Here is a 26653-nt window from a genome sequence, read left to right as displayed (position 1 = left end):
TAAAAATAATGGATTCCTAGCAGGCATCCTACCCCAGTTTACTCACAACATAGATTTTATTACTCCAAGTGTTACTGATCGTGATTGTAGCTACACAATAGTCGTAAGTCAGAAAACAGTCTTATGTTGATGACTGAGCCACTGAAAATTAGTTTTTTCATGACTAATTTATTTTAGAAAGGGAGACAATGCTATTTATGTCATGTAAATGACTTAGAGAAATAATGCAAATGACATTGGACATTTACAAACTCATTATGATAATGGAAATCTTGAATAACTTGTAAGAGAGTTCTGCAAGTTCCACTGTTATGTTTGGCATAATGATAAACTTCTTAACAATCTCTTGATCATTTCTCTCCTTCTTTTTCATGAAATTCATCACATACAGATGCAGTACCAAACCATTAAGACGCGATGCAATTTAAATTATTTTACAGAGAACCAGAATTGCTTAATTTATACCTTTTATCTTTGTAACAGAACTAGATGTACTGGATTCCTAAGCCATTAAACCAGCCTCTAGAGCTCTGCCTCTAAAATAGATTGTTCAGTTAAAAAGACTTACCTTTCTTACAAAAAATGAGTCTCCATTTTTGTGGTAATCTATTTTTTATTCCTCCTGCAAACTAGAGATTCTAAGCAATCACAGTGTGCAACATAAAAACTCCAAGTAAGGATGTCTTTACTATGATATGCAATATTCAGTTCCAAATATTTATTAACTGGCAATAGCAGTGATCTGAATCTATGTGTAGTTAACACATCTGGCAGTTTTGTAGCTTCTGTTTCCTCCCCCACCCCCTCAAATGCAAAACAAGACTTGATCAAACATGTAAAACGTACAGTGCCCTGAACACATTCAGCCCAAGGAAAGATGCACATTGGTAAATTACCTTAAATTCAGTTTCAATGTTGGCTAGTCTGGCCAATTCATTGCTTAGCTCTAAAGCAGTAAGGACAGGGTCTTCACTGGAAAGAGACAAATAAGCAGCACTGGCTAATCCTTTGTAGGCATTCATTCTCGATCGAGAGTGACTAAAGGAATCTTTCCTCTGCTTCTCAATACATTCATTGCACTTGCAAAAATAGTCATGTGGCCTTTCAATCCGCGCGCCTTTTAGAAGTAAGATGTGAACAATTTCATACTCCTGGCAGTGGGCAGCAAGTATGATAGGGGTAATGTCATGGGAGAACCGAGTTCCATCTTCATCATAAGCATAAAAATCATCATCTCTCAGTTCCTGCTCAAGGGGGCTGAGTGTGAGACGCTGTCCTTGTGCAAAGGCTGGATGGTTCAATATTGCTTCTACAATGCGCACGTATCCTTTACTGATGGCTAATAAAAGTGCATCTCCAACTCGAGCGAGGTTCTCCTTTTTGAGGAGGAGCTCTGTCACTTCCAGATGCTCATTCCCTACAGCTAACTGAAGGGCGTTTTGTCCCATATAATCAACACAATTAAAGTTCAAGGTTTTGGATTCCTCCAGCATTTTTCGCACAACAGGAATGTTGCCATATTCTGCAGAATCAAGAAAGCGTTCCTCTTCTGCAGTCAGGCTGGTGCCTTTCTCGTTGAACATGTAGGCTGGGCCCCGGATGGCCTGCCTCCGGCCCTTCTCCCGAAGGGTTGTGTGCCTTCGATGCATGGTTTTGTAATTGCTGTTTCTCAGCCTGCAGAAAACCGGAAAGGAAGGTTGGTTATATTCTCGGAGGGTCATAATTTCACATAACCTGAAATAAGGTTGGAAATGTCTCATTATGATCAGGTCTTGCTAACTTTTTGTGTTCTGGGCCAGTTAAAAATCTTTTAGGATACATGTGGAATAAAGATTAGTTTTCTGAACAACAGACAAGTTCTCTTCTGACTCGTACACCCTTCTGGATTTCAACAAGGATACACAGCACATTCTGAATTTGAGAAATAGCAAAAAAAAAATATGAACACATTGTTTCCCATTCTTATTGCTTAGAACTTCATTACACAGTATTTAGGAATGATATCCACACATAATATTTCTCTGAATTACTCTTCTTGGGTTTTATCCTTGAGGACATGAGCCCTAAAGAAAGTTAGCAGGACTCCCTGTATCAATAGACCTTGAATCAAGCCAGTAAACTATGTCCCATGAAGTTAAAAAACACACTGTTAGTTTTAAACACACAGTAATAAAAATAAATATATTGCATATTCTGCTAAGATTCAGCTGGTACAAGCAAACCACCTATTCATTCACTGCTTTTTTCACGCTACATAATACCTTTTTTCTGTTTCCTGATCTAAAGCAGTTTAACGAATGTCTAATTTTCTCACTGAAATACAGTTGGCAGCTGCTCTAAATACAAGTACCCAAATCCAGGGGCCAGTCTTGAAAAACACAGGAGTAACTCCTGATTTAGCATCGCATCACTCCCCAGTAAGCATCTTTCAGAGAACTACTGCAGAAAGACAAGAACGCAAGTATCTGACCACAAACAGAGGGCAGATGAGAAAGGGTCATTAGTTTCCCCACCAATTATCTGGCTGAAGTGCCTTCACTTGGAGTTGGTGGGATGAAGACAAACTATTCTTATTCTACCTTCTCTGGAACCCCCAAAGAAAACTATGTATGTGCAGCTGGGCTCAAGGGGAAGTAAACATGCTGTTGTATGAAATTAAGTGAAATCCTAAACCTATCTGTGTTTTTAAAACATTAACAGTTTGCAATAAGTGCCATCTCAATGTTGCTCTTCTTTTTTAATTTTATTGCAGTAGCATCTCAACAAAATCATAGTCTCTCTTTTAGAATCTAAGCACGTGAAGTCAATTGCCATCCTAAGCCCACAGAATATGCAGCCTGAGTAAAAAGGTAAAAAACCCACCTCTTTCACAAAAGGCATTTGCACTCAGTCCAATAGCAAGTCCTAAACCACTTGGGTAAAATTTTCAGGAGCCTCTAAGCTGCAGTGGGCAGATGTAACAAATAAGCAGGTGTTAATGCTCAGTGGGTGGCAAAGGTTCATCCTTCCACGCTCCATCTGTTCTCCAAGTCAGTTTTGACCTTCAGTCAATGAAAAGTTCATGTATTGCTCTGAAAAAATACGATCGGAGTTTGAAAGTACTGTCGTGAATGGTGAGAGGAAAAGGTGCCAGGAGACGAAGTGGAGTAGATACATCGCCTTCAATATTTTGTAAGAAAATAATAATGGAATCAAGCAAAAACCCAGGAGAACAAAGGGTATCAGAAACCCAAAATACTTAAAGTGCCAGGACACAGAAATTCTCAAGGTAGCTGTTCTTATGGAACTAACATATACATATGCGTCTATCCTTTTAATTCATCACTCTTTTACTGATCCAGAACAGAAAGCTAGGACTGAAAAATTTCAAACAAATTTTACAGCAAATTTTTAGCAGCTACATTAAAATTTAAACAAATCCTAAGAAAGTAATTTTGTGACCATACACGGTTGAAAGAGAGGTTCATAATTAAGAACCTCTCCCCCTAAGCTTTGATGCATCAGTATAACAACTTAATAAAAGCTGGAAGAAATGGAACATATCATCCCATGCTCCCCTGAGAGCTAAAGTGCTATATGAATCTTAAAACTAATCCCTTCCAGTATGGTTGAAAGTTGAAGAAGTATACAGAGATGAGGGCCGTAAGAATAATGAAGGAGACTTGGTGAAGTAAATTAATTCCCAAGATTGCATGAAGTTTTCTAGAAGAGAAAACAATAACAGCTAAAAAAATATACCATTATCATATCTAACACTGACAGGGAGACAGAGGTCTCTAAAGCAGCAAAATGCCTGGGGTAAAATTGGGGCCCCTTTGAAGTCAACAGTACAAGTTCCAATGATTTCAGTGGAGTCCAAATTTTGCAAACAAGTATGCGCACGCACACACACAATGTCCCCAGAGATTAGCTTTCATCTCAGAAGCAGTCCCAGTGATGCCAAGAAGACTAACGTGTGCTTAAAATGAGGTATTTAACCACATGCAGAAGTGCTTATCTAAACTGGAGCTCATGTCCTTGGCTATTCAGGACAGTATTTAAGTTTTAAACCTGCATGAAGTCTTACTGAGTTCAAGTAAGGACTATACATACAAAGAAACACTTCGGAACTGTGACTTTGTTAAATGGGGACTTATAGTATCAGAAATCACTTTACACATTTGCAGGCTTGGGATTTCCTGGATGTTACATTAAATCTCTTAAAATGTTAAGCAACTTGAAAGGATGAGCTGGTGATGACTTAAGCAACTGTTGCTGGGATCAAGTGGAAACCAATCCAACTTCTGTAGCTGCTCAGTGATGACCCATGAGTGCTGCAGGATGGCACATGCCTAAATATTTTAGGGCAGTTAATTGCAATAGCTGTTTCAATCTGGAGGAATTCCACCGGGCCTTTCTGATGTTCAAAAACCATGTATGGTAAGATATTTGGCAACCTTGTATTTGTCGTTATATTTAACGGTCAGTACTGGAAGCAACAAAGAAATATGGATCATTTCCAGCAGTGAGAAAGGTATTAGATATTTTGCCTTTTGTCCAAGTATAGTTCTTGATACTTTGTTCTTTTTTGCTTAGAAAAATGATTTTCTCCTGGTACGTTATTAACTCTAAAGGTGAACCCAGATAGGTGGGACAGATAACCTTATAATCACACCTAAAGTGAACATAAAACTACATAAAAAATTACCATTTGCCCAGTTCTAGCATTTTTGCCAGAGAAAGGAGGTTAGAGTTTGGCCTAGAGCTAATTCACACCGGTTTATTGCATACGTAATAACATGCCAAAAAAAAGGACCTTCATTTCACTTTCTTCAATTCAGAGAGAGCACTGGTTTCATACTGTTTCTAACAACAGAAATTGCATCAGAAAAAGAGGGAACAGAAAAGCGTACATGCTCTCCAAAAAGATAATTACTGTACAACATTTATCTTGCAATAAATGTTCTGCAGGGATGTCCCTACAGCACAGGGCTCATCTCCACTCCCTGCAGGAAAGGGAAAGAGCACCATAATTCAGAAGGCTTCACCTCAGATGAATTATGACCCCCAGTCTTACTCATGAGCAGAGAAGATCAATATCTCAGCTATCGCACTTTATCATCTTTATAGAGAACAAGAAATGAATAAAAAATTATACTTTTAACTTTGAATAATTTGACAAGAAATGCTCAGCTATCAACTCCTGTTCTGAAAAGAAAGTTATAATTATGTTTGACCTGAGCACTGAATCATGATAGAGAAGTGGTAGTACAAAGAGTAATATATGCAGTAGCTGGAGATCTTGGGAACTGTAATGTCATGACTGTACTCAGCGCCTTTTTCCAGCCTGCTTTTCAGTTATGTGCAGGCAGGTTTAGAACTAATCATATTTACTGAGCGTGTGTAATGTGCCCTCTTAAAAAAAGTAATTGTAACTTGATTGCATTTATCTTACCATTTTTGTTTAAAGGTGCTTTGCATTGAAATTACTCTGGATTTGCATATTTTATTGAGACGGCTAATGATCAAACTCATCAGGCACTGCAATTAAATATTGTATTTTTCTAGGAAAGAATGCCAATGTATGCAGTGTTTTGGGAGACAAAATGGTCTCGGAAAAGAAAACCAAAAATTTCAGGGCCTAAGTACTGTTTGAAGCAAAGCACATCCAGCTTTACGCAGCTGAGGGAGCCATGAGATGTCTGAACTCCTGTGGTGAGTGGAGAAGAACAGCAATTTCTGAAAGGTGATTTAGCTCTTAACAAATCTTCCTCTGGGACCATCTCAGTTTCTAATTAAAGTGGCTAAGAGTAGGTCCTTGCAACTTGCACTGGTGGTACTGGGTGCTGAGACACTCAATATCTGAAAAGGGAACATGGCGTAACACGAGATTTGTTCTTAATGTGGTGTCACTGAAAACACTGCTGAAGCTGAAACTCTCCTTTTTTGCAACCCCACCCTCTTAATGATCTGAGTGCCAGATGTGGAGAACAAGGTAGATATAGGAAGAAAGCTGGGCCGCTTCATATTGAGCTTACCCCAGCAAATATCCTTTCTCCTTGATCCTCCTTTCCCCAGTGCTCCAGACTATGCCACGCAGGACCTTCTGCTGCCTCACTAGTCCCATACAAAGACCTATGGAGGGGCAGGGCTATCACCTAGAGCTAAGGCTCAGAGAAAATGTTCAAAGGCTAAATACCTTAAGAGGCTAAACTGGAGTTTTTAGACACAGCTTTAGACACAGCTTTGAACCAGAACTTTAGAAGCATGTAGGACAGGCTGAATAGTATCTGCTTGAGTTTTTAAAACATCTGAAGTCTGAATAGGTATTGAAATCAATGAGTATTAGGTACTGCGACAATTCTGGAATTCTCAGGTGATGTCAACCTTTACTTGTCTTAAAGCCTAAAAACTGAGCAGGGCATTTACAAAGGCAGCTTCAGGAACTCTGACTACACTTTGGGTTTGCTTTCACTCAGTGGAGAGAGGTTGGCAGGAGTCTCCCTGTGCCCTTTCAAGGGACCCCTTTGACCAGAAACTACAGAAGAAACTTAGGATATGTAACCGTTACTATGCCCCACATTGGGTAAAGCAACTATCAGAGTAGACTTTGATGAGACATTGACTCTGTCTTGTTGAAAAGGAAATTTCAGTTTCTGAAGGCCATTTTGAAAGCATTACCCTTGGTTCCTGCAGAGCCTCAGAAACTGTCAGATTGACACTTTACTTATTATTTTTCTTTCTACTTACATCAATATTTCTAAAAAGGATCAGGGCACATGAAGGCTGCAGACTCCCTGAGGCCTCTTTGGATTTGACACAGCTCTTATACATCAAATGGACCATTTTCCGTATTAACCCTTGCTTCTACCTAGAAAACCTGATCATCCAAGACATGCTATAAACATGAACAAAAATTAAGGAAATTAAATTCTACAAGCAGACACAAATTGATACAGAAATGAATCCATTTAAAAGGGTAAGTCAAATTGCTCAGAGCAAAAATGGTAGGATGTTGCATATTTTAGTAAAAAAAAATTGCAACATATTTTGAAGCAGACTCCAGAATTCAAATCAGGAGCACAGACCAAACACGACTGCACACATTTATTATCCTATGTGCAATAGGTTACTCTGGTGTTCCAGATGCTGTGCAGACATATATTACCAGAGCTCTCTGATACTCTTTTTCTCCAATATCTTAAATAGCTTTCTAAATCTTACCTTAAATCAAGATTTATCCTTAAGACAAAAGTTTTAAGCCTCCTTTTTCACATTTTACTGACTTACTATGTATACAGACTCAGTATCGTTTGGGGTGGTTGCTTTTAGTTAACAGCAGCTTATTCTAAAGTCTTCTAAGCTTTGAAATGCTTGAGTGTTATTTCCTTTAATCTTGGGATGTCCAAAACATTAATTCAATACTGTTAGCAACATGGTGAGATTCTCCTACATGAAAAGTTAGGTTCATATCTAGGGACAATTAATAGACTTTTTTATCTCAATTCAGGCTATTCATTCACTTGCAGAGTAGCCCTACAGAGCAGTTGCATGAAGAAATATCCCCTCCCCACATTCCCACTGCTCATATAGATAAAAGAAAATTATATTTCAAGGTCAAACTTTGAAAAGAGGCCTTTCTCCCTGTGGAAGTACAGGTGCAGTCAGCAAAACCACACTTTTTCAAATCCCTTTAAGAAATGGCAGCACAGGATGCATTCAGGAGGGCAAAGTAGGCCTCTCATGTCATTAAGGGATGCTGATGAATGATACACATTAACACTCACATGTTATCAGCATAAAGTCTGAGTTATCAGCATAAGGTCTGAGGCCAATAACCCAGAAACATCGAGGACAGACCACCAAATCTTTACCAGCATCTGAATTTTCATGTCCTCCCTGATCTATGTTAGAAAAGAGGCAGCTCTGCCTTGTGGTTTGAAAAAAGGAAATGGAATTTGGCTTTCTATCAGCTGTCTTTCAGAAAAATACATCCACTGCTTCTCAGTTGTCTCACCCTCCCCCTTCTTATAAACTAAGCATCAGCATTTTCTTTCCCATTCCAAAGCAACGTTATGCACCAAAACAAGACTTTTACAGCGTTAGAGACTGTAAAATAATCACCTTGGTTCTTATATTCAATTTCTTCTTGTGTTAGAATATACATACTGAGGTTTCCTTCCTTCCTTCCTTCCTTCCTTCCTTCCTTCCTTCCTTCCTTCCTTCCTTCCTTCCTTCCTCTTAATATACAGTTGTGAGGATGACTGATGATTACAAAGGTATCACAGAACACACGTGACACAGATATACCAAAATGAAGACTGTTTTTACATTCTCTCCCATTGTCATTAACATGTTTGGCCACCAAATGAAGTGTCATGAAAAGAATGAGTCCTACCTTTTTTTTTTTTGTTGTTTTGATCTGGCTTTGGAAACTAGGAATAATTCATCCCCACTGCTGAAGCACTTCAAAACTCAGGCTCAGATCATACCGAGAACACAACAGAGGAATACCTGTTCATTCATAAATTTTTACTACTGACGAGAGCAATGAAAAATATTTCTAACTGTACAAGCAGGGGGCAGTGTAATGCTGATATTCAACAGACAGTTCTATTAAAAAGAGAGAGAAAAAGCTCTGAAAAGAACTAGCAATCTCGGTTCTGGCTGTATTTAATTTTTCCCCTGTTGCTGCACCCTTTTCATTGCTCAGTTCATAGTTATCTCAAGACAAGAAAAAACGTGCAGAGAAAGACTCCTGATAACCATTAGACCCAGCAAGCTGCAACAGGCATGATACAGCGTCCCGTATTTACACCTCTCATTTTTCCTCATCTCGCCTTGGCCGAGAAAAACAAACCCTTCAAAAATTCACCCGGCTACAAGAGAAGACAACAGTGTGGCTCCAAACCATGTGGCCGGTAACAAACAACAAGCCCTTCGAGGTGTGCTGAGCCCGAGCACGTTTGCACAGATTCCAAGGGCAGAAAGCCAAGCCAATTTCCCACGCAGCCACCCACCTCGCTCACGCCAGCCCGTACTCAGGCTTGTAGGAGACCGAGTCGTGCCGAGACGCATCTAACCCCAACAAAACTTCCCGGTGCGTAACTAGGGACGGGCATCGGAGCCCCGGCACTTGGCAGCAGGGCGGAAAGGCGAGCTGGCTCTGAACGAGGCAGCGCCCCGCGCCTGCCCGCCGCTCCCCGCAGGGGCAGCAGCTTACATGTGCGCGTCGGGGCCGGGTCCGCTTCACTCTAGAGGCGCGGAGCGCTACGCGGCGCTGCGCGGGTGCGGCAGCCCATGGCGCGGCCGCTGTCCGCGGTGCTGAAGTGTCGCTGTCCGCGGTGCTGAGGCGCCGCTCAGCGCGGCCGGACGGGGCGGGCGCTGTCCGCGGTGCTGCAGCCGCCGCCGGCGCGGTCGAGGCGGCGTCTCATCCTTATCCCCGCGGCGCCGCCGGGGCAGAGCTCCCCGGGAGCGCCGGGGATTCGCTTCCTGGAGGAAGAGCCGGCTGCGAGGTTGGCATGTGAGTTGCGTTGTCCTCCCCGTCTTCCCTCCCCCTCTTCCCACGCCGTTGTTCCTCCTGTAGGTGTGGATTTGAGGGTTTTTGTGGGGGGTTTTGGTTTGTTTTTTTTTTCGGCGCGCCCCCTTCTCGGCCGGAGCTGGGCGAGTCCCCCTGCGCCCTCCCAAGGGCTGCCCCAGAGCAGGCGTGGCGAGAGAGCCTTCCTGGAGAGGGCAGGGCTGCCTGCAGGCTGCCCAGCGGGGCGGGGGGCTCCGTCGGGGGCTCTCCCCCTCGCACGCCTCATCCGGCTGTGCCGCCCCTCCGCTGGGAGTGGTCAGAGCCGCTTCTCCCCGTCTGCCGTCCCCAGGCTGAGATCGTTTTCTGCCTTCCCTGGGAGATTTTGTCTCGTAGGGGGTGGCCGAGGTGGGATGTGTACATATGTGTGGCGGGGTAGAGGGGGGGGGAAAGGAAAGCAACACGCAAAATAATCAGTCAATGCAATCAATCCCCTCTTTTCCTTGGCAGAGGAGAGCCGCCAGGACAGCAACTTCAAACTGCACCCGGGCACGCCGGGGCACCCTTCTGCGCTCTTTCCCGAGCGGTAAGAGCAGGTGTTCTTCCCGGGACCCCCCAGGATACTCCCACACAGCTCCAACCACACAGGGCTCTCCAAGCCCATGACCTTCCCTGTCCTTCCCCACCCGTGCAACTCCCCTGCCCACCCGCTCCTCCTTACCTGGACGCGGGGATCCCCACCTCATCACGCACCCCGTTACAATTACAAATAACGCCAGCCCGCCTCACCTGGCGTGTCTCCGGGAGTTTAAGCCTGGAGGAAACCCTCTGCTTGGAGAGGTGGCGGTGGGAGGCAGTGCAGGGCTCTTTGAGCTGCACACGCGACAGGATGGCAGGATGTTGATTTGCCCCCAAGTTCTCCCTCTCCCACCCCCTCACAGCACTGGGTGAAGTGAGGGCACTGATTAAGAGATTTTTCACCAACTTTCAGTCTCAAATCTGTACAATCAACTCGGTTTAAGACGTTAATTGATGGAAACACCTGAGGGAAATGCTAGGCACAGGCACTGATCATTTTAGCAGGGACTCCTGAGAGCTTGGTGAGGCTTCTGTAGCGGTACTGTAAGAGCATCCAGACCATGCCTTTCAGAAACCCTTACGACAGCTAGTGCAGAGCTTCCATCCCACATCCTCAGGCAGCTGTTACCTTCACCAGCCTGAGCTGTACTCACAACGGTGAGGAAGGTGAGCCTTTTCCTACTAAGAGGTTTTATGGCTCAAATAAGGGGGAGAGTGCATTAACCTCTAACTGTTGTGGGAGGGACCCATACCTGCAGGATTCACTCCCTTCCTGTGCTGATATCTCCTGCCCTCTGACTGTTTTGTTCTTGCCTTCATCTATGGCTTCTTGGAGTTCAATAAGAAAATCAGGAGGGTCCAGATGGGTAAACATATGAGAAGGATGTGGATGTTACCAGGCTCAGGGGAGAACAGTGTTCTGTGGGGAAAGACATCCTATGAAACAAAAAGAAAAAAAAAGAAAAGAGACTCCACAGCTATATACTCACTTATGCTGTTGGAATAAACTTGAAATGATGTATTGCTGTACAGACACAAAGCTCTGCTTCGGGTTAAGAGCAACCCCTCTCTTTTGCTTTTGGACAACTTCTTCTCTAACCAAAAAAATAGCTCTCCAAGTATCTTGGTATTTGTCTGGCCCTTCCCCCTTCAGGGTTTTCTTTTCTGCTATTCAATACTTACCTGTCATCATAACAAACTAATTAAGAATCAAATATGTTTACAGGTTCTTGCACTAAAAATATTTATTTACATTTCCTTTCTAAGGCTTGGGAACACTTGCAAAAGCTCGATTTATTTATTATTTTTTAATTGGGTAGGTAGGAATTGAAGATTAGAGAAGACCAGTATTTTTTTCATTTATTTTATTCATAGACAGTATTCTCAGGTTATCTGAAAAAATATTCATTTTAGGGTTGAACATCTGATTGTTTTGACTAAATGCAGGTAATCTTTCTCCCATATATATCCTGAAAACAAAATCAGATAGGGAATCAATGTACTGCATTACTGCTCCATGTGTCTGTACTGTTGCAGTTATGTCTCCTGATCCTTCTTAGTTCTAACTCCTCTGGAAAAAATTCACCACTTATATTTTCATGGACATCTTTTTTTCTAAAAAAGATTCTCAAGGCCCAGCAATGTCTAACACTCAGAGTTATCAGGAGGACCTTTTTAATAATCTTAATAATCAACAGCTTACCCACTCCATAAATCTGCAGCTGATAAAATACTGACAGCACTCCCAACTGCAATTAATTATGTCAGATTAACACATGTGAAGCAAAAAAGTGGGAGGGAAAAAAGGGACTGAGAAAGTCTATAGTCTGTTATTATCAGTGCACATTAAAAATATTCAAACTACAGTTGTAGGTTTCTGGTAAGGCACATCTCAGAATTAATGGAAACCCACAGCTACAGAACCAAGGAATCTTACATCTGGATCTCTTAAAAGGCATTTATTACAAGGTTCTGAACTTCTGCAAGTTGCCTTTCATCTTGATTAGCTTTGCATTTTGCTATTGCAACAGTTTCACATGAAAAGAGTGTGCTGAGGAATCTATTTCTAATATTACACAAAACCCTTCTGACTAAAGTCTTATCGACTAAAGAATTACAGAAAACTTGGTTGGTTTTTTTTTCCTGCACATCACCAACTATTTGCATTGTTGTACGCTGTACCAGAAATATCCTTACCTCACTGGAGGCAAGAACAAATCTTGCATGAAAGAATCAAGTATATGTTTGTAATAAATATAAAAATATATATATTTCCTTCATCTCACCCATATCTTTAAAACTAAACAAAACACATAGGAAATGTTGCATCCTACCAAAACCAAGAAAGCACATATTTCTCTGCAGGAACAAAAATGTGGAAACAATTAGGCAATTTTAGAAGTCATGGAATTGTAGAGTTATGTCATGACACTAAATGAATGAAATATGGAGACTTTCAATTCCTCTCAAGGTTTGTAGTTTTGAAAGCTTTTGAGTTCTTATTGAGCTCAGTATTCTTTATCCTCAAATATTATTGTATTTCCAGACATATTGCAGAATGAGAAATGCATGAGAAAGCTGTATGAATGTAAAGTTCTACTTTCGTTTGCACAGGTCTGATGTTTCAGACAGTTGGCCATATAACACCAAAAAAGACTGAAGAAATATTTTTTGGGTGAAAAGCTTAAATGAAGTGGAACAAAAAGACTCAGAAATCATGGTATTAAACTTCTGATTCATTTTCAGAGTAGTTAATTCTCCAGTTACTCAGCAGAGTCCTTCTGCTGTCTCTTAATCATTTCCACTGTTCAAACCAATTAACTGCTGTCACAACCAGAACAAACCAGAACACAAGTGGAAGTTCAGCAATGATTTGTCAGAAAAGTTTTTGCTTCTATTGATAAACATTTTTTTCATTACAAAACCATCTTGTCCAGAGGTTATAGTTTCGTTTAGTCACTGATAACCTCGACTTGATCCTTCCTTCAAACACATACACGTGTTAAGCACCAACTTTTCAAACTCACCATCTCAGCTAAAGTATAAACAATAAAGCAAAAGCATTAACAGTACATGCGGGCTTGGTAGGGTTCCATCTTTTTTCCCTTTTTACACTGCTCCCCGCTCCTGTTGCCCAGACCTGAAATGACAACCCAAGGGTCAGAAGAAAAGCAGCAGAGTTCTGCTGTGCTTTTGGCAAAGCCAACGCCAGAAAGATGGGGAAGGAGGAAGGACTGAAACCAGCCAGAGCTTATAACTTCTGAAAGATGTGGGCAACCAAAAGCATATATCGTTTCCTACCAAGCCCACATAGAACCAGCCATACCAACATCCTACTATTTATAGCTAGATATTCACACATAGGCCTATCTTTGAAAATTCAAGAAGATAATGCAACACATATAGCATGTATTTCTAATTATTTCTGGAATGGTACCCACCTGAACCAGCTTTGACCAGAGACGAAAGGCAAAATATTGCTTTACATCTTTATATTACTTTTACTATCTCATGAATTTTCCGTTCTCTGGAGCTATTGGTTGTGACGACTGGCAGCTTACAAGGGTACCTATGAATAGTAACCCCGCTGGCTGTACAGTCTCAGCTAACATCCCTCCATATGAAAAAAATGAAATAAATGCCAAAGTGTCCTCATATTAGAAAAGATAAGAAGCAGAATACATTTTGATTACTCACTTTCTGTCTAGCTGTGAACCATTATCTTTAAGATGCTTTTATTCACTTCAGTGACACTTTTTGCTGTTTTAACTACTTTCTTTACTGACCTAACTACTTCAGGATAACTTTACTAAGACTAGCAGCTATCTACCCCCAACAAAGATAAATTTTAACATAAGTAAGTGATATCCCTCAGGTAAGAGAAGCAGCAGGGGAACCAAAGTGATGGGTTAATTAAAGAAACTACCAGCAATGGGATTGGTTTGACAAGTGCCTACTCCTTTTAACCCATTTTATTTCAAGAACAATTTATATGATAATCAGCTCTGGTGCAATTTTTTCCCATTAAAAATAAATGATCCTTACATGTCAAAAAAAAAGAAGTATTCTGTTAATAAATCTGACAGTTAACATTTGAATCAGAAGAAACTCTGGAATACAAATAAATGTGTTTAATTTCTTATAGAACTTCATTCCCATTATAAAGTTATAAATACGGGAAAAAAAATTATTTACAAGTTAAAAGGTAGGGAAATTTAAACTGGAAAGATAGAAATTCTATTCCTTTCTTTTAATAAATATAATCTGTGCCCTTCTTTATATTACAGACTCATTTCCTTCTAAAAGTTATGACTAGGTTTTGTCAAGGTCATATCATAGACAGTGATATTTCTATACATATCTTGGTAGGAATGGCTGCAGAAAGCATTGTACTTATATTTTCTGATGTTCATTTTAACAGCAGTGACTGTCCTTCATTCTCTGTGTGAGACGTTACCAGCTGTATATTCTTTGCTGCTTATAGAAATGCATGTGCACGTATTTGAGGTTTTGCTCCTGTTTCCCACCAAACAGTACAATGCTGAACCTCTGCAAACCTCAGACATTATGTCCTCTGTTTTGGTACCGGTTCTTTACACTCTGAATTCCTGGTGGTTCTGCAGTTCAGGATCACATCAGGGTCTGGAGACAACACTGTACACCTTTTCCTTATTTTCTTTTCATACAATAGCAGCTGGAGAGATGGTCCTGCACTTTTGTTAAAGATTTCTGAACAGAAGTCTGTGAAAGGCCACATGCTTGCAAACACCCTTACCCTTTACAACAGCCTTTCTGTTCTCCTCCAGTTTCATTGCTTCTTCCCAAACTTTACCAAAGCTTTCTAGAGCCTTTCTAATTTTCTTTATTATTTTTGTAGATGTTTGCTTGTATTTGCTCATCTTTTCTGCATCTAAACCACTGCTTCCTTTCTCCTGAGAGTACAGGTTAGGGATGAGTTGCCAGATGGCCGCTCTTACACTTAGGCATATATTAATTTAGCCTTGAGCTTTTCCCATTTCTCTTCTGAATCCCTTCCCTCTGCTGTCTTTTCTAATCAGATTTTATGCAACACTTCCTGCATGCTTCCCAAATACATTTGGTTACAAACCCCATGGCCATTTTTCCCCATGATACCTTCTCTTTCTAGATCCCACTCTAATTGCATTTAAAAGTCAGAGCATATGTCTTGCTCTCACAAAGATGTCCATTTCTACTGATGTGTCCTGAATTACTTATATCTCAACTAAACATTACTCCCTCCAGAAGTATCATATAACAGAACAAATCTGGTGTTATTCCTGAGGAAGGAAGATATACAAACTGAGGGGCAATAGGATAATATCTGTCTCCAATATAAAAAATGAGTATTTATTTTGTGTCCAGGTACAGTTAATTATGTGTTTCATTAGTTTATTTCCCTCTCAGATGTTCTCAGGGTTTTTTTTATAGCATTCTGTTCATTTTTTTGTTCCTCTGTTCACAGTGTTGTAAATTGGCATCATTTCAAGGAAAAAGGATTTTATTCTAATTGCATAGGCAAGAACTTTTGCATCTGTTAATGCCAAATCTTCCTCTACTCTGTGAAATGAAGTAACTACCTATGGGAAAAGACCTTCACAAGGTACAAAACTGCATACAATTGTGTAATTACTATAGAGAGAATTCACGGTAATCATGTGATTTTCCCATATTTTTATTTTACAAGTATTCCTATGGAGAAGATCATTGATAAGGCTCTTCCCTAAAACATTGTACATGCAGAAAAACCACATAAGACTTACTGCTATTTCATTTTCATGAGAATCAATGCACACAATGAACAGCTGAAATAAAAGCCCTGAAAAGTACTATGCTTTTTGTTGTCTGGAGTAAAAAAATCTCTAGATAGTGAACATTTGAGGGGAGGAAAAAGACATAAAATAAAACTAGATATTCCATGTAAGAATCAGAACATAATGGGAAATTCTCTTTTCAGAAATTTTTTCTTGCAAAACAAAAATAGAGAATTACAAATTCACAATTGATTTTTTACATGCTATTAAGTATAGGTTAAAGGAGACATTGTTGCTTCTATCATAGTGAGATACTTTATACCTACTTTCATTATATGATTCTAGAGCGTAATCTGTAAAGATGACATCATTTTAAAGTGGAAAAATGCAAAATATCAATGCTATCATATGTTTTTAAAACAAATGCTTGAACACTTTTTAAAGAAATGGCCACTCCATGGAAAATGTTATGTCAACACTAAGTTTTCAGTTCTGGTTCAAATTTTGAGCACAAAAATGTTCTTTGACTTTTCAGCCCCCAGAAATACCCACTGTTCCTAGTCCTTTCAAAACTCTGTACTTTTGATGCCTCTTAGGGGGTGAACACAAACTCTACCAGTGACAGTCCAAACCCTCAGTTATGCAATTGCTTATACTGTAGGTATCCGAAATGATCAGAGGTTAAACAGGCATGATATTGAAGCCGTTTTTCTCCTCACCCACTTTTCATCAGGGATAATTTAGAGTAGCTTAGTGCTGTAGCGTAAGTAGCTCTAAACTCCCATGGGGACAATCATCAAAGGCAAAGAGCAAGAGGACACAAGTCCTCCTCACGGCCAATGTGGGTTTGATGAGCGTCTTGCACAGAGACAAGGTCCTGAGAGCCCAGAGACAGCTACACTTCACAATTTCTCTCTTTCACAGGGGAAATTAGACAACACTTTGGGATAGGTTTTCAATTTCTTCAGGCATTTGAAGAAGCCAAGATACAGAACCAAGATTAATTGTGTTGGTCTAGAAAAAGATTTTTCCACCTAAACCTTTGTGCACCGGAAACTGTACACAATGTAAGACAGATGATCTACTTCATTCAATCTTACTAAAATTCAGAAGAGCCTTAGGTAATACCCCAAGCTGCAAAATGAAAGACAGCCTTTGAAATCAGGGTTTCCATTAATTTTTCACTTCAGTACTTACAAACACAGAGGGTTCAGACTCTATCGGTGACAGCTAAGGTGGTACGTTTTAGCACAAATGCTGTGAACTTTTGTAGTTAGCAGCCTGTCTGTCCTAAAGCATCCTGCTATGTCCTGAGCCTGAAAGACAACATCTGAAAAATTGTTCTGAATCTGACTTGGTTTTGGCCTTTCTTCCTCTCTGGAGCATTATTGTAAACAGTGTTATCACCAGACCAAGCCTGTCTAAAACACATCTGCTTATGGATGCTGATGTGATGCCAGTCCTCTCAGAGTTATCAACTAAAGCAAGTTAGCTGAAGGTGAACTTTCTGACAGTACTTAAAAAACTTTTAATCTAAAAAAAAAAAAAAAAATCAGAAATAGCCATTTAAGATATTTCAGAAACAAGAAAGTTGTTAAAAACTTTTCCAGGACTGTCAGTAACCAGTCAAGAGCAGTTACTCTTGGAAACATCACAGTGTGATGAGCAGTATTTGAGAGCAAGGCTGTACAATGGCCTTTTTTGGCTTTAAGACAGTGACAATGATGGTGGAAGATCACTCTCTCTATGTGAAAGAAACACCTCCTGCAATAACTAACAATTTCATACAGAAGACTAAAGTCTCCCTCAAGAGCCTCTAGAATCAACAGGAGGAGGTAAAAAGATTCCAATCTCGGGTAGGCAGATCCACCACTGAAAGCTGATGACAGAAAGATTTAAGTGCACCAAATTTAGCCTGGAGTAATCCCATGCATTTTCTGAAGTGTTTGACATAATATATCTACTCATTGATTGAACAAAAGAAAAAATTAGCAAAGATGCCAGCTCACTTCACAAAACCACTAATAAATTCCTTGTCCACAGCATGTTGAATGAAGTCAACAGGCTCCAGGCACTGTATTTATTTAATTCGTTCCTTCTGTCTTTGATCTTCCATCCCAAACGCTTTCATCTCTAATAATTTTTCTTTCCTTAAAATAAAATCCACAAAAGAAAGGCTATTGCATATAACATTGTATTATGTTCAGCATACAGCCTAGCCTTCTGGATTCCTGGTCTTATTCTGCATTTTCAGCACAGAAGAAACAATGAAGAAAGAAAATGTGAAAGAACACAGCCCTTCTGATGAAACTCTGCCAGAGTCCTTCCACATTGGCTTTGTCAAGTTCACACATGAATGCTGTGAGAACAGGAGACAAGAACATCACCAGCCTGCAGTACCTTCATCAGCTTCCCCCAGAAGTTATAACAGAGTTTCTCACTGGCCTCCTTCTCAGCTTTTGTAGCTTAAAACAAACAAAAAAAAATCGTTTTTGTGTGTGTGACTTAACATTAACACAGATTTTTCTAAAAGAAGCTATCATTGTGCTATGAAACGTAACTGATGTACTAGAATCTCAAAAAACCCCAGCTCTCAACAGTATTTTAAAGTGTCCCCCAATTTGATACTTGCATAAAATGAACATAACAGTAGTAAACTTACATGCTAATGTGAAAGCTGCCTGTGGTTGAACCCCAGCAAAGCTGGGAAATTTCCTGCTCTTGGTTAATACAAAAGGGAAATTTGGGGGAGGGCTCCAAGTCCTGCAGGTATCTTCACTACAAAGAGGGCAGTTTGCTTTGTCCCCCACACTACCAGCTTGCCCACACATTAGTGCTAAAAAGGAATTTGTAGTCTATATGTGGTAGTGAGGGCAGAATGTGTAACAGATCCCAGGACAAATTGAGTGAATCAAATATTTTCCAAAACTTGAGAAAATTCAGATTAATCTGTGTTATTACACACGGAACAGTGTTTTCTTCTGAAAACCCTCATTCATGAGTGTATCAAGGTGGTGGTGAGAGGGAGGCTGAGAATCTCAGTGTTTTGTTGAAAACCAAATTCAAAGCATCTGAAATACTTCAGTAAAATGTGGCAGTGTGAGGAAAGAATCAGATATGTTGAAATGTATTTGGGATGATTCAAAGGCTGAGGATTTATTTCATGCAACAGTTATACTTTAAAGGGTAAACATTCAGGCATCTTCTTTTGTCAATGGTCAGAAACTGTTTGCAGAAAATAGACAATTGCTAGGCCTGCTGAAATACTTTAATAAAGAATATTCATGTTGTGACAGCTAGACTGTGAACGTCAGATGTGCCTAACGAAGCCCCTACTTTCAGTGATCAAAAAATCAGCCTGAGAGACACTTTACATTGATAGATATCTTTCTGGGTGTATTTCCCAATTCAGCAAAGTTTATTTTCCTTCCAAGGACAAGTTCATTTGTCCAGTGAGATAACCTCATATCTGTCTGAAAAACACCCAAACAAAGGTATCACATAAACATTAATCTGGAGGCTAATTTAAATAGTTATCAGTATTAGATACATGATACCTGGCTTCCAATGTTAAATTCTATTATTTGCTGTGAGTAAAATACTAGATTATAAATTCACATCGGCTCTCTGTTTGAAGGCTAACAGTCAGTTGCCTTTCTTAAGGACCTGTTTCTAGTTTGGCTACTGCCTTTGTTTCCTCAGTCTTGGATAAGAGAAACTCAAGCAAGGAACAGAGTTCTTCATCCTTTACCTCATCTTTTGTACTGTACGCTAATACTTAAATTTTATAAGCTCTCTTATCACTCCCAACGCAGTCCTGGCTAAATGAAGTTAGCTCAGAGATAGGAGTTTTAAGCTCACAATGAGTTTCAGTATTTGGATTATGAAGTTGCAACCTTAATCAGAGCATCATTCCCCTATCCATTGCAAACCAGGACTGCACCCAGCAACGCCATGCCCTGCAGTATGGATATTACCATCTCTATCTCTCTCTCATCATTCGTGGTTTCATCATGGATTCAGCACAGGCAATGTGCAGAATGGACTTGAAGAACATATCCCAATATGCCACAGGATACTGTCAGAGATGGGAAGCGTCAGATTCAGCACAGGGAGTTATTTAACTCTACCATAACAGTTCAGAAACTATGTTGCACACCTCCACTCAGGAATATTTGGTGTCAAGTTTTACAATTCTAAAAATTCACGATCAGCTACATGTTGGTATTATCACTGGGGTTCTTGCTTGGTACCCAAGCAAATCAAAGACAAAACAGCTTCTTAGCATCTATTTAGCAACCCGGGGATCAAGGGGTTAAATACTGTGCAAATTCCTTCACCATCAGTTCAACAGGGGACCAATGTAATCCAAGTAATATTGCTAGGCCAGGGCATGCGCTGCAGTAAATCAGTGTGCATGCCAATTGACTTCAAATAAGTTTCTATTCCATTGCATTAAACTACCCCTGATGTACTCTGTTTTCTTCATGTGCCTAGAGGACATATTTCTTGCTGTTTACTATTCTGGAAAATGAGCTTTTTGAATGACCCCCTCAGAGCATTTGAAATGCACTTTATTTTAAAGACAGCAGCATTTGAGCATCCTTGAAACTGCATGCTTTGTTTCATGGTAAAAAGAAAATATCAACGCTGTCACCTTTGAGAGTCAAGGAAAATAGGTCTTTCATTCCACCATGTCAAGTACAGTTGTAATTCACTTAAAGTTATACTTGGCATGCTCTTATTTTGCAAGGAAAGATACAAGAAAATCAGATTTATGAACAATAGAGACAGACCATTCATGTTATATTATCACAAGAAAATTCTAAAAGCATTACATACCTTTCAAACAATGCTGAAAGACTTGGAAATCTCCCTGGCCTTTCACGTTCTGGATTTCATGTTTTATCTTTTGTGAACCTAACTGGTATGATAAATACTTCATGCTTATACTCTGATTTTTAATCTATGTAATAATCAAGTGTGACATTTAAGAATCCTGCATGAGGTGACTGAACTTTGAGTAACTTTGTCTCCATTGTTGATAAGTAAAAAATACGCCAATATTTTGGCAAAAAAAGGATCAACTATCCCATTAAAATATTTTTTTCCAACATCATTACTAAAGTGTATTTCATGCCAAGTATAAGACAATATAAAATATTACGCACTGAGCCCAGAACAGTAATTCCTTCCAGAACACATTTGTGGTTACTCAATCTCTCTGCTACATGTAGCCTTCCCTGCCCTTTGGAAAGGGATGGTATCGTCTAAAGGACATAGATAGGAGAACATTTTCTTCTTTTTTAACTAGACATTTATTTGGGGAAAAAAAATGTGACCATTGAAACAGTGGTGAAAAGCAAGTTCTCTGTGTCCCTACTCATTTTCCTTTCTTATGCTGTTCAGCTTGGACTCAGAGATCAGATATACTATTTATTCTTCAAACAGTGCCAGAACTACACAAGTAGGTTAGCAGACTGATGCATATGTGGTAAGAGCAGAAAATGTGAAAGAAGATTCCTTTTACTCAGACATAGGTCAGATAGATGACAGTCTGCCAATGTATGCATTGGTTTTCCGGTGCAAACTTTTGAAATGACAGTTCTTAAAATTTGTCATTGCTTTTAGCCAGTTTGGTTCATGCTCCTCTAACCTACTGTGTTTTGACTATATATAAGCCTTCTCATTAGACCGCAGGTTTTAATTTCTCCCCAAATTACAGCAATGAGCCCAAAGAGTGAAATTTATAGTAACGCACGTACTCCATACTCACAGTGCTCTACCCAAACCTGACTCAGTATGCTAGTCTGGGAGCATCCTTATGCTGTGCATTCTTTACAAAAACCTTCAGACCACATTTTAAACAGGTTTTGGCTCTTTCCTTTGTACTTACAAACAAATGCTCTCCTGGACCAGCCCATTCCTATTCCTTGGGGACAACAGCCATGGTAAGAATCCCCCTTTCCTCCCCAGCCTGACCCCACTGCTGACCGCCTTACTGCACAGTTCATGCTCATTAATGTGAAATGGCCACTTACCTGTTAGAGTTTCTACTCTTTGCCTCCCTCCTCTATTTACTGTTCAAGACAAGCAAGCCAGACAAGCTATGAATGATGAGGCTTAATTAAGCTGCAACTCCATTAATTGAGATCCTCCAGGAATTACCCAGCAATCATTCACCTGCGGCAGGTTATCCTTGCTTCTGTCTTTTCTACCCTGTGAGAGGAGCTTCCATTGATCACTCACAGCTCAGCTTGACCTTTGCCTTTCCACCGCTTCTTTCTGCATGAGAAGCTTGCTGCCAGAACAAGTCTCTGCCTCCTTTCCATGCCTTCTAGAGGTGGGATTCATCTTACCTAACTTTGGGGTTTTGCAGAGCAGAGGATGTAATGACAATCTTAGCTGGACATACAGTCTCTCTTTGCTGCCAACAGGAGAGATGTGTTTTGTTTAGATGACTCAAATCTGTTCTCAACATACCTATAATCCTCCTGACAAGAAATTAATGTAGACAATTATTTCAGATATAGTTATAGACATTTGAGTCTGAAAGGACAAATCTCACTTTTAGGGACTCAAGCTACTACTTATAAATTATCTAAACCCCTAATAGATGATTCTCAGCCTGAACACTTGCCACAAGATGATTGTCCTGCATGCAGCCATCCAGCAAAATGTTCCTGGATTTGGAGAGTTAACAATTGTTTAATATCAGAAACAAATTTATTCACCAGAGGTAGACATGCCTCTCATCTTCCATAACTTCAGAACCCAATATTTAGAAGGCTTAGATCATTTCCAAATTTCTTTCAAAAAACAAACAAGATAATTCGATCTACCCATCCTATCCATTGTCTTCTCACCCCAAATCAAGCCTGACAGCTCCTTTTTGCCTTGGCTTTTGTTCCAAAACTTTTAAATCAGTTCAGAAGCCTTACCATGAAATATAATAATCATGACCTCACCCTAACTCTTTTTGTGTCCTGATACTGAACTTTAAACCTCAAACTGCTTTCAGTCCTTCTTGTTAAAGCCAACAGTCAATCACCCATCACTTTTAAGTTCCTCTTTCAAGCTGAGCCAGAAAAATTGCTGTCTCACTTCTAGAAAAGTGAGACCCAACTAAGTGTGTGAGCAGGAAACCTTGTTATTCTAACTCTCCTTTTATCCTCACCAGTATCAAGTCAGTATTTTGTAAAGCAACTGCCTGGATAGATCTCTACTGTGCAAAAGTATTTACTGAAAAAATTACCAAAATCTAATTACTGTGGATTCAGCACTTGAGGTTAGCAATAGACTGTGGGTTTGCTTTGCTTAATGAATAACACAGGGTTGCTGATGTTTTATCTATTGTTATTGTTTCATGGTGGTGACTGGAATAAAGATTATTAAATGGAAATCCTCTTTCCAATAATCATTTCAGCAAACAGGCAGGTCAGATTTTCCTGATCTTTACAAGGCTTGTTTGTGCTTTCTCTGGAATCAGTAGAAGTTTTGCAACAAAGTCCCTGAGAATCAGTAAAGTTTCAAATGAAGCCAGATTAATTTTTTTGTATCATCTCATAAACACAAAACAGCTGAGCATTATGTGGGTGGCAGAGATTAACCTGATGGTATAACACAACTTTCACTTTAGCACACCCTAACACAGCCAGTGTGCAAACAGGAGCCAGTGTTTTCTGGAGGAAACAAAATGGACCTGTCTGTCTTGCTCTTGGTGTCATCCTCACAGACCTGGACTGAATCATCATTTGGAAAACAATGTCAACCATGTCAGCAACATCACTGTAAAAAGGCTGATTTTGTCAGTGGTGTAATTTGGATGAGGCAACTGGGGCTCGTCCCAGTTTTTAGGAGAGGTTTTATGGTATTAAGACAAAGTCTGTGGTCAAGACTCTCAAACTATAGCATTAAGTATATTGTTTTTCTATGATTAGTTTTATTTGTTTGTATATATGCATCTTAAAGCAGTAGAAAAAGAATATTCTGTAAATTTTTGCTGTATGCATTCAGTCCACACCATTTTAAAAGCCAGATAAAAAGACCTTATCTCCCCAAAACACAGATAGACGGTCCTGTCAATAAGAGATGATTCATGAAAGCCATTTGTCTTATACTGTTCTTCTGAGAAACTTGGAAGGGCAAGAAGATGCATCTTAAAGAGATTTATCAAGGTGATAATGGGAGAGGAGAGAAATCTTTCTTTTTCAAAGTTCTAATGGATATCTAACATGATTTGCTTCACCAGTTCAGAATTTTAAGAGAATACTCAAGGGATAATGTGTGGGTTTGTCCATCTATTGCAGTACCTACTACTGTTTAGCAGTATCTCTGACTCAGTGACACCAAGATATGACCAAAGGTCTAAAACAAACCTAAACCCAGTAGATAGAAAGACTGCTGAGTTTACAGGGCTTCCCTTGAGGCTGATGATCCATGGCACCCCAAGACAGTGTGAACGATGCTTTTTCCTCCTGAAACTTTCCTGTCCATCTTTTTTTCATAAATAAAGGTGCTGAGTTGATAACTGGTGACAGATTTATGTATTTTAATTGACATTCCTGATCAGTGCAGTTTTTTAAAATGTCTTTTTTCATGCTTATTTTGAAATAAGCTAACCATCGTTAGAGTCTAATGCTCCCTCTGCTAACAGGCTTCTGTGGAAAGCTTTAGAAGGTAGCGCTGAGGGTACTGCTGAGGCTCACGTTAAAGAAATACACCACCTTTTCAAAATGTTCACTTTCAGGAAGAGGGAATATTTTTACCTAAACCATGAACATGCTAACTGCTTCTCCAGCCTGCTGCTTTAACTATGAGAAGGGTGAGAATCTTTCACCCCTACTCACTTTGAATACTGAATTAAACAAGGAAGATTTCACGCTTTTGTTCTGAGCCAGCAGTGTGTCCAGGTGGCCAAGAAGGCCAATGTCATCCTGGCCTGTATCAGAAATAGAGTGGCCAGCAGGGACAGGGAAGTGATCTTGCCCCTGTACTCGGCACTGATGAGGCTGCACCTCGATGGCTGGGTTCAGTTTTGGGCCCCTCACTCCAGAAAGGACATTGAATTACTCGAGCATGTCCAGAGAAGGGCAACGGAGCTGGTGAAGGGTCTGGAGCACATGTCGTACGAGGAGCAGCTGAGGGAACTGGGGGGGTTTAGTCTGGAGAAGAGGAGGCTGAGGGGAGACCTCATCACCCTCTACAACTACCTGAAAGGAGGGTGCAGAGAACTGGGGATGAGTCTCTTCAACCAAGTAACGAGTGATAGGACAAGAGGGAATGGCCTCAAGTTGCTCCAGGGAAGGTTTAGACTAGATATTAGGAAGCATTTCTTTACAGAACAGGTAGTCAGGCATTGGAATAGGCTGCCCAGGGAGGTGGTGGAGTCCCCATCCCTGGAGGTATTTAAGAGTTGGGTTGACATAGCGCTGAGGGATCTGGTGTAGTTGAGAACTGTCAATGTTAGGTTAATGGTTGGACTAGATGATCTTCAAGATCTTTTCCAACCTAGATGATTCTGTGTTCAAAGTAAGTCTTTCAAATCATTCTGTTTAGGTTGCAGAAAGAAATAACAAAAGAGTAATCTTTCCTTATAAAAATGCAGAGATTATAAGATTGTTTCAGTATGTCAAAATCAAAAATAAACAGGATTCGAAGGGAAATGTTTTTGCAGCACTGGCAAAATCCTTGTTGCATCAAATTTGAGTCTGTTAGTGTAAAGGTACTTGCAAAGCCAGTTCCTGTCTTTAAGCAGAAATCCTGAGTAAACACACACCCTCCCTAGCAGCTTGTCTGCATACTTCATCTTGTTATGTAGCAAGAGGAATCCAAAACATCACTACTACAACCTTGTTACTTCCTGAGGCCAAAATCAATGTACTTCAGTACCTGCTGTGTTGGGTATAGAACCAGCTCTTCAACTGTAGTAAGTAAAAAAAGAGAGTCTACGCTGGTAGACTAACCATCCCTGTGTAGGTAGATAAATATAGGGATGCAGTTTCCAGATATGGCAGCTTGGTGATTTTTTGCTTTAAATTGTTTTGCTTAAATGACCAGAAAGAAAATCCAACACTGGAGTATTTTGGGGAGATTGAAGGGAAAGATACAGCTGCAGCCCCTTGTAAGCCTAATGGGAAAACAAATTTCACATGAAATGAGGAGTGGATAATTATGTGTTGCCTAAGAAAAAGAAAACTGTTCCCTCCTAGAGCTTATTTTGTTTTGAACTCAAGTGCTGCTGGTGAATGTCTGTCCATGTAAAATGATTGGAACAGAGGAAAGCAGTCGGGAGAAGCTACGCAAGGAGTCTGTATACAGGAGCAAGCAAACGCTCCAAATGAATTTTGCTTTTTCTTATTGAAACATGGGTAGTTTGAAGAAGGTGAAGTAGTTATCTAATACAAGAAAAAGCAGCATGCCTATTAAAAGAGGGATTTAGAGTGTTGCATGCAAATCAATGGATTTCTTAAGGGAAAAAACAAAGTGTTTTAAAGGAAAAAATATAGCCAGCAGTTTCCTAATCAGTTCAAAAGTACGTCAATCATAGAAGGTCACAATGATTCCTATAAACCAACAGCAGTATCTACACAGGGAGATGAGGCAAAACTGCAGGAGGCTTCTTAATGGTGCTTGAAACTAAAAGGAAAAAAAACAACAGCAAAACAAAAGGTCCCTTTTAAAATATCCCTTTTAAAACATGCAGAGATTGGAAAGAATATGAAATTCTGATTTCTCTTAAACTGTGATTACAGCGACAAGAGGATTTTTTCTAGGAGGTGCTATCCCATGGTCTGCTCTGGAGGCAGTC

General features: G+C 40.0%; 1 protein-coding gene across 1 annotated transcript in view; it reads right to left on the bottom strand.

The window, feature by feature from the left end:
- Nucleotides 1–9333, bottom strand: part of TRPC7 (transient receptor potential cation channel subfamily C member 7) — a 79523-nt gene extending 70190 nt beyond the window's left edge. Inside the window, exons 1-2 of the mRNA XM_074883390.1 lie at nt 9203–9333; nt 897–1674 (exon numbers count right to left, since the gene is read on the bottom strand). Of these exons, the coding sequence (XP_074739491.1) occupies nt 897–1674; nt 9203–9204 (780 nt within the window). The 5' untranslated portion in view covers nt 9205–9333. The remainder of the gene's footprint in view (nt 1–896; nt 1675–9202) is intronic.
- Between the last annotated feature and the right edge of the window lie 17320 nt (nt 9334–26653).

This window comes from Strix uralensis, chromosome 14, assembly GCF_047716275.1.
Source record: "Strix uralensis isolate ZFMK-TIS-50842 chromosome 14, bStrUra1, whole genome shotgun sequence".
Taxonomy (NCBI): Eukaryota; Metazoa; Chordata; class Aves; order Strigiformes; family Strigidae; genus Strix; species Strix uralensis.
The sequence above is the reverse complement of the archived record's forward strand: the minus strand, read 5'-3'. Positions and strand labels throughout refer to the sequence as shown.